The 9,400-nt window shown below is 45.2% G+C and overlaps 1 protein-coding gene across 2 annotated transcripts in view; it reads right to left on the bottom strand.

Moving 5' to 3' along the window:
- Nucleotides 1-9,400, bottom strand: part of EYA3 (EYA transcriptional coactivator and phosphatase 3) — a 62,287-nt gene that overhangs the window by 38,095 nt on the left and 14,792 nt on the right. For both annotated transcript variants that reach the window (XM_014949182.1, XM_014949181.1), the window contains exon 2: nucleotides 3,183-3,277. In XM_014949182.1, coding sequence (XP_014804668.1) covers nucleotides 3,183-3,215 — 33 coding nt within the window. In that variant the 5' untranslated portion in view covers nucleotides 3,216-3,277. The remainder of the gene's footprint in view (nucleotides 1-3,182; nucleotides 3,278-9,400) is intronic.

The following is a 9,400-nucleotide window of genomic DNA, read 5'->3' on the forward strand; positions in this document are numbered from 1 at the left end:
CCACAGGGATGATGCTCGGGGCACAGGGAGCGCTGCTGTGATGGGCTGAGCCCTGCACCACCCGGGGCAGCATCTCCTGCACCAGCCACAGCAGCGGCTGCTGAAACTCATCCTCTCAACACACACTCCCCTCTAAAAACCTCTGGAGAGATGCTGAGGGGGGATTTTTTGGCCCCTCTCAAGTGACAGTATCACAGCTTGACGACTTTTCATGCAGAAGTGAATTCACTTTTTTAAAAAAATACGGAAAAAAATGAAAAAAAAAAAGAAAGAAAAGAAATGAAAACAAGGGAAAAGATGTGGTCTGCCTTGATGATTCGAGTTTCAGCTTTAGCAACTTCTGACATCATCTCACTAAGCTCTTCTGCTGCACTGCAATAAGTGACATGTATCGTAAGGCACATCTTTGCTCCTACTCCCATCTTTTTATTTCATTAGAAGTTTGGGGGTTATATTGATTATTTTTTTAATAGAAAAAGGGGGGGAGAGGGCAAGTGACACAATTCTAGCTGATCCCTGTTCCCAAATGACAAACTTTTATAACTGAAAATCCAAATTGCTCTTTGTGCTGGAAAACTCTGTTTCTGCCCTAGATCTACCAACATTGGAGTTCAGTTGTATTTACAGTCTGAATCAAAGCAGAAACACAGTTTTCCTCCTGACATCAACATAAGAGTTACTCTAGGAGTTGAATCCAACTCTCAGGCCGATCTTCATGGACCCATTTCCCAGCCCGAGCAGAACCAGAGGCAGCCCCGTGCTCAGCCAACCCCCGAGCCAGGCGATGTCGTGCTGGAGCAAAGGCTGCCAAAGCCCCTGAAGCCTGTTGTGAAGGGAGGACCGTCACACACATGGCAGAACGCAGAACCAGATTGCAAACCCTTTGCCAATTTCAATTAAGAAAAATCTGCAGCTCAAACACACAACCATAATTTTCTTCTCTACCCTTTTGGCAGTGCTGGGTCTTTCTGGAGCCCTTTCCATCACCCTGCTCTCCCTACCACCAACCGACTCACCCTGGCTGTCCCACATGAGAAGTCATTCCCAACAGAACCCAGTGGGTGTCTGCAATGAGTCTAATGCAAGTTCACCATCCCTCATGAAAAAGGAGATTTTTGTCATTTTCTAGCATTAAGGGCTACATAAAGTATTATAAAAATCAACTACTTGCATCCAAAAAGCATTCAACAAGTGAGAGACTACTATATAGGATTACTTCTAAGAACTAATCCAGATTAATAATTTATTATAAAAATAAAATTTTTCATTATGAGGTCGGGGGTCACTTTTGATCATTTTCCCCCAAACTTCCCTTTGCTCTCTTATTTCCCATGTCTGTTTCTGTTCTCTAGCACTGCCGTGTGCACAGAAACTTCTCCATTCTAATCCAGGCTTGACGAGGGAATAAACATTCAAAAAAGGGGACAAAAGACGTGGCTGTTTAACACGCCAGGCAGCAGTACCCAGGGTAAGTGAGTAGTCTTACCTTCATTTAGAAAAGACACACTGTATACATTTGGAACAATTATTACCATCAGTCCACACCAATATAAGAAAATTACACTATTTATCTATTTATTTTTTTAAGTAAAATGCACTGAACTCAAAGCCTGAGGACTTCTCTACAGGCTTCTTTTTGGATTCATTTATCAGCAGTTTGCCATAAACATTATTTTCTGAAGTAACACACTAATCATTTTCCCATGATTAAGAAAAGCAAAATCATTTGGCAAAGAAAGTAAGTTTGTACAGTATCAGTGTCGGGCTCCTAGGCAGGCAGCATTGTGTAGGGCTGACTTCAGTTTTCTTTTTTTTTTAATTGGGAAAATTCACTTGTTTCGGGAATGGCCTCACTACAAAATCCAGAAGATTGTTCTTTTCATTTCCTCATGCAAAATGTGTCGCTATACTCGAAATACCACCTCACTTACTAGTTGTGACCAATATAGTCTAATTTTCTGGCTCAGAATGACTAACTGGCATAAAATACTTCAAAGAAATTACCAAGAAAATCTTTAGCTGAAAATTACAGCAGAATCTGCTCATAGAGGATGCTTCATATGCTGAAAATTAGCTGTACCCTGTCTCCCATGCCCTGAAGAGTTAAGTTTTATAAAGACAGTTTTCATTACATAGGGATGTAATTACAGAAATTTCCTTTTTCAATACACAGATTTAATTCTCTTTTTCACGTTGTGTGTATATTGACTCGGGGACAATTTGCATGTTGTGTCAAGCAATATTTTGAACAACGGTGAATTTACTCTGTTTCTCAGTCGTAAAATTGCATAAATGACATGAAAATGTATTTTCTAACTAGTTAACTAAGAACATAAAATTCTCACATTAAAAAAACATCAAAATCTTTTCAATGGGAACATTACCAAATTGCCCTCAGCCTCCTACTCTATTTTTGTGTGCATTTGGAAAGGTCTCCAAAATTAAAATAAACTTCACTCTCAGAGTAACTTGGCAATTTCTTTTTGAGTTTGCATCAGGTTAAATTTGGGACTGTATCATTAATACAAACTTTTTTGCTTAATTCCCATGCTATTATGTTTTAGATATACAAATTTAACTTCATATCATACTGTATTAATAACTGCTCTGCCCAAAACTTCTGTGACATGCCATTATCAGTTACTGATAATACAGACAGACTTGCAAATATCTAAGATGTTTGGACAGTAATTTTTATCTTAAGACATGCTTCTGTACTCGAACACACTGCTAAATTAGGAATTCAAAAAATAAAAGCTTTCCACCTGTGGAGATGATGGATCATGGGACCTTTTCCAGATCTTAAGCACAAGAATAATTAAGGATGATAAACACTGTAATAACAAGCATGCTGATTCTTTCATTAAAATAGTGAATTTTAATTTCTCTAGAACAGGCTTGAAATGGTCTGGTTTTCTGAGCATAACAAGTTATTATTAGGTATAATTTTACATACAAACATTATAGACTTTAAGCACAGATTCCTTGTATTACTATTGCCTGTATGATTATATTAAATGTACAACAAATTTCACTAACAGCAAAATGGTTTTTCACCTCTAGATAAATACACTAAGTATAAGCCTTATTTTTCATTATTAATTAAAATAACTGTATTCTGAATTTGTTAGATCACCAATTTAGTTTATATGTTCATTTTCAGTTTTTTTAAATGTACTTACTGGTTGTTCGGGTAAGTCTTGTGGCTCTTCCATGGGTATTACTATTTTAATGCTTAAATGAGTCAAATCGTGTGTTCCTCAGCAGTCTTCAAAGCCTGTCAAAAAAAGGTGTTCATAGCTTTATGTACTTTTTGGGGAGCTTATCATTTAGGCTATCAGAGAATATTAATTGTTATATATTCCACCCACAGGCGTTCTAAACTCGTGTTGCCATCTCCCAAGTAAAAGACAAAATTCATATATGGAAAGATTTCATAAACAAGGGATTTAGCTTTAAGCTTCAAGATACAAACAGACTTTTTTATGCACGTGGCACATTTCTACATCATTTACTTGTACCATACTGACTGCAGAAGCTAATGTATCAATCAGACATGTGCACCATGATTTTAAAGACACTTTAAATGATCAAGTCTTGTCTACTAGGTCAGTAAACAGCGTGATTCAATCTAACCTGTTTTAATTTAGAACATTTATATAATGAACAAAAAAAAAATCAGGACAAGACTGTACACCTAAATATATTTACATGCAGTACTGTTTATTGCCAAATTCACAAAGCAAGTTTATTATTTCAATTGCAGCCTTCAAAAAAAGAAGTTTGATGAAAATTTGTAAAATAATTTTTATGTTGGAAGCTAAATAACTCAGTAGCAATTAGCACAGAGACCTTGGATACTATACCAAAGAGCTACTATCCCCCAGGGTTTTAAAACCATGAAAAGCAAATTTTGGAGATTACCTTCACAACGTGATTAATTTTTGCAATTTACTGGGCAAAAGATAAGGTACATGTTCTCCACGGCTTCCCCCTCTGTACAACCAGTGCTGACGAACAACCTGACCCACACGTTCGGTCCCTGCTCTTTCACCCTCTCATCTCAGGGAAATAAAACCCAGCTGGAAGGTCCCCGGAGCAGCCCTGTCCCGGCTGCACCCCGAGCACATCAGGGTTACCCCCAGCAGAGCCATCCCTCTGCACGCACGCAGGGCTGCAGGCAGAGCAGAGCCCAAGTGGATTGCACAGATTAGAAGAAATGCTAAAAAACACTTAGTGGTTTGGAAAATATTGAATACAGCAACTGCCTGTGCCAAGGTTCAACCCACTCCTGCCTCCACGGCCACTGAAGTTGTGCTGTAAATCCCAGTGGAAACGCAAAAGGCCATTTCCCCTTCTCTGCCTCCCCTGTGCCTTCCTGTTCTGCCACCCTGCCTGGAGCACTCGGGCACCTTCACATCACGAAACTGTCCCCATGCAGCAACTAAACAAGTTAACAGAAACAACTTAGCAAAACTCTTGCACGGGGCTTTAAACTAGATGTGGAGGGGGAAGGGGATAAAACCAGACCCAATGGTAACGAACCTGGGGCAAAATAAACAAGGATGGGGATGAAACTGGGAGCCCAGCTCAAGTGCATCTACACAAATGCACACAGTATGGGCAACAAACAGGAGGAGCTGGAGGCCATTGTACTACAGGAAAACGACGATATAGTTGCCATCACAGAAACATGGTGGGATGACCCACACAATTGGAGTGCTGCAATCAATGGCTACCAACTTTTCAGAAGGGATAGACAAGGAAGGAGAGGTGGTGGGGTGGCCCTCTATGTTAAAGACAGATTCGAATGCCTAGAAGTTAATAATGGGAATGACAGTGTAGAGTGTTTACGGGTCAGACTCAAGGGGAAGGCCAACAAGACAGACAACATGGTCGGAGTTTACTACAGACCTCCAAACCAGGATGTAGAAGTTGATGAAATATTCTATCAGCAACTGGCAGAGCTCTCGCAATCACTCGCCCTTCAACTTCCCAGACATGTGCTGGAAATATAACACAGCAGAGAGAGAACAGTCCCAGAGGTTCCTACAGTGTGTGGAAGACAACTTCCTAACACAGCTGGTGAGCGAGCCAACCAGGGAAAGCGCCCTACTGGGCCTGCTGCTTGTTAACAGAGAAGGTCTTGGGGGAGATGTAAAGGTTCAAGGTCATCTTGGGCAGAGTGATCACAAGATCATAGAGTTTTCAATTCTTGCAGAAGCAAGACAAGGAGCGAGCAGAACTGCCACCTTGGACTTCCGAAAGGCAGATTTTGGCCTGCTTAGGAACATGGTGGGGAGTGTGTCCCCTGGGAGACAGTCCTGAAGGGAAAAGGTGCCCAGGAAGGCTGGTTGTACTTCAAGGAGGAACTCCCAAAAGCGCAGGAGAAGGCCATCCCCAGGTCCCAAAAAACGAGCAAAAGGGGAAGAAGACCGGTCTGGCTAAAAAGAGGGCTTTGGCTGGACCTCAGGGAGAAAAGGAAAGTCTACAATCTCTGGAAAAAGGGATTGGTTACTCATGAGCAATATCAAGGTGTAGTGAAGATATGTAGGGGAAAAATTAGAAGGGCAAAAGCCCAAGCAGAACTTAACTTGGCCACCACAGTTAAAGATAACAAGAAGAGTTTTTTTCAGTGTATCAATAAAAAAAGGCAGGCTAGGGAAAATGTAGGCCCACTGATGAATGAGGTGAGTGCCTTGGTGGTGGAAGACACAGAGAAGGTGGAGCTGCTGAATGCCTTCTTTGCTTGGGTCTGCACTGCCAAAGCTGCCCCTCATGAATCCCAGACCCTGGAGACAAGGGGGATGGTCTGGAGAGATGAAGACTTTCCCTCTGTTGGGGAGGATTGGGTTAGAGACCACTTGGCCAAACTAGACATCCATAAGTCTGTGGGCCCTGATGGGATGCACCCACGAGTGCTGAGAGAGCTGGCAGATGTTATCGCTGAACCACTCTCCGTCATTTATGAGAGGTCATTGAGAACAGCAGAAGTGCCTGAGCACTGGAGGAAGGCAAATATCACACCAGTCCACAAAAAGGGCAAGAAGGAGGACCCAGGGAACTACAGGCCAATTAGTCTGACCTCTGTCCCTGGGAAAATAATGGAACAACTTGTTCTGGATGTCATCTCCAAACACATTGAAGACAAAGAAGTTACTGGAAGTGGTCAACACGGATTTACCAAGGGCAAAACATGCTCGACCAAATCTGATAGCCTTCCATGATGTTGTAACTGGTTGGCTAGATGAAGGGAGGGTAGCAGATGTCATCTACCTTGACTTCAGCAAGGCTTTTGACACTGTCTCCCCCAACATCCTCATTAGAAAATTAAAGAAGTGTGGGCTAGACGAGGGGGCAGTGAGGTGGATTGAGTCCTGGCTGTGTGACGGAACTCAGAGGGTTGTGATTAATGGAGCGGGGTTGAGTTGGAGGCATGTAACCAGTCGTGTCCTCCAGGGGCCATCACCTGACCCAGTCCTGTTCAACATATTCATCGATGACCTGGACGAGGGGACAGAGTGTATTCTCAGCAAGTTTGCTGATGATACCAAACTGGGAGGGCTGGCTGACACTCCACAGGGCTGTGCTGCCATCCAGCGTGACCTGGACAGGCTGGAGAGCTGGGCAGAGAAGAACCTAATGAGGTTCAATAAGGGCAAGTGTAGGGTCCTGCACCTGGGGAGGAAGAACCCCAGGCACCAATATAGGTTAGGGATGGATCTGCTGGGAAGTACTACTGAGGAAAAGGATCTGGGAGTCCTGGTGGAGGGCAGGATCTCCATGAGCCAGCAATGTGCCCTTGTTGCCAAGAGGCCAATGGAATCCTGGGCTGCATAAGGAGAAGTGTGGCCAGGAGGTGGAGGGAGGGCATTCTCCCCCTCTGCTCTGCACTGGGGAGGCCACAACTGGAATCCTGCATCCAGTTCTGGGCTCCCCAGTTCAAGAGAGACAGGGAACTACTGGAGAGAGTCCAGCGTAGGGCAAAAAAGATGATTAAGGGATTAGAGCATCTCCCTTACGAGAAAAGGCTCAAAGAGCTGGGGCTCTTTAGCTTCGAGAAGACAAGACTAAGGGGAGACCTTATCTATGTTTACAAGTTCCTAAAGGGTGGGTTGAAGGATGATGGAACCGGACTCTTTTCAGTGATTTCCAGCAATAGGACGAGAGGCAATGGGCACAAGCTGGAACAAAGGAAGTTCCACTCAAAAATGAGGAAGAACTTCTTTCCAGTGAGGGTGACAGAGCCCTGGAAGAGGCTGCCCAGGGAGGGTGTGGAGTCCCCTTCTCGGGAGATTTTCAAGACCCGCCTGGATGCTCCTGAGTGATGTGCTCTGGGCAACCCTGCTTTGGCAGGGAGTTGGACTGGGTGATCTCTAGAGGTCCCTTCCAACTCTGTCGAATCTGTCAATCTGTGAATCTGTGAACTTTGCTGCGTCCTGAAAACCACTGCTACCCCCCCCTCCCCTGGCCCCCGCCAGACCTACTTTACCTCCCAGCACGTGCAGCCAGCCCGCCGCGCAGCACCACGTGCCAGGCACGGGGGTGCTTGGCAGCCTGTGATAATTTCATATTAACCACAAAATCACAAAGGATTTCTTCTCCCTCGTTTGAGGGCAGGTAAAGGTCATACATACCACGCTGTATCATATTTGCCAGGGTAAAATTTCACTGAGGGTTTGAGCCTTTTCCAAGACTGCCTCCCCTAATCAAAGCTACTTATCATTATTGCTTTAAATGTAAATAAACTGAATTTATAACAACTCTCTTCATTAACTCAGTGTCTTTTCAAATTACCCTATTCACACCACACATAAGAAAGTATACAATGCAAAGTACTACTATCACCGTTGCAGTTCTTCCTCCATCAGTTTTAATTGGTTTTATTTTAAATATAAAAGTTTATTTCCTTTTTATTTTTTGTAGGAGTAATAGAGAAAAATCAAGACTTGAGAGAAACTGTGGCATTCAAAGATTATGAATAGGAGTGTGGAATACAAGAACGAACAGCAAGAATGGTTGAAATTGACACCAACAGGTCCCATCCTGTCCCTTGTCCAGAATTTTTGTTATTTGATGCTGTTTCATTGTGTAATTTCTTAGAAAATTCCCAAACTAAACTCTCCATAATGGAAAAAGATTTCAAATGACGCTTTGATCCATACAGCAGTAACTTCCCATTCCATGCTTTGCTTAACAGCTGTGAGCAGTTCATTAATTTTGTTTTTGAGAGGGATCTAAATAATTAGAAAGTCAAAAAGATTCCCAGAGTCATGTCAGAATACGTTAGTTCACACTTATGAACAGAACTGTCCTCCCAAATGAGCGAGGCACCTCGTAGCACCTGGAAGCAAACAAAGGCAGCAAAGCAGATGAGCAGTAACCACATGCCAAGAAGGCAAGTGAAAACTGAACCTCTGGTGGCTTCACGCTTTCTTCTAGAGAACACTCTGTACCTCCAGAAACAGCAGCGTGGGGAGAAGACATCTCGTAAAGACCTACTGCTCACAGCTGTTGTTACAGAGGAGCGGGCAGAGCAACTCAAAGGAGCAGCGTGCGCTTGTCGATGGAGAGGATGTAGGTAACCAGCACCCCTGACCCGCCAGGGTGAGGGGTCTCCCTCCAGCAAAGGCCTCCTCCACCGCCACCACTCCAAGCTGCTGCTGGAGGAAGAGCTCCTGCCCCTCCTTACCTGCAGTAGCCCGCTCTTGCTCGCCTGACACCCCTTCCTCTGTGGCCACCAAAGCGCTGGTGTGGCTGACTCACAGGCTGGATCTGGGACCTGACCTTCTTCTGAAGAAAAAGAAAGGGGAAAAAAAAAGCAGCAGCCAAGCACGACCCTTCTGCTGAGCGGCTGCAGGTGGGAGCAGCCCCGGGCTCGTGCAGCTCGGGCCTGTGGAGCCGGCGGGATGGGGACCCGGCAGTGCACGGAGCGGGGCAGCAGGACACCCCTTTTCAGCGACAGCCGTGGTAAATGAAACCATAATTTTACCATCTCATTTATGTTTCACTTTGGCAAAACGGAGGAGTTAAGTCATAGCAATATACGTGCAGCCCTGCAGCCTTTCAACCTGTATCACTGTCCACCCCGTCGCCCCCTTCCGCACAGCCGCCACGCGGCTGCTCCTGGCCGGGCACAGAAAGCTCCGGGACCCTGCGGAGGGCCAGAGCCCCTCCCGGCCACGGCCATCTCCCGCCGAGCGCGGAGCCGGGGCGAGCCGCCTGCCGGGAGAGCGGCGCGGAGCCGCCGACAGCCCCGGCGCCAGGAGCCGGGCAGCAGCTGCTCCGGCCGCACGCTTCCCTCACAGCACCCTCCAAGATGGCTGCTCGCCCGCCCCCCGGCCGGCCGCGGGCACCCCCGGGCAGCAGGCCCGGCCCCGGCCGCCACACGCCGCCTCCT

The sequence above is a fragment of the Calidris pugnax genome, unplaced genomic scaffold (assembly GCF_001431845.1).
Source record: "Calidris pugnax isolate Ruff unplaced genomic scaffold, ASM143184v1 scaffold174, whole genome shotgun sequence".
Classification (NCBI taxonomy): Eukaryota; Metazoa; Chordata; class Aves; order Charadriiformes; family Scolopacidae; genus Calidris; species Calidris pugnax.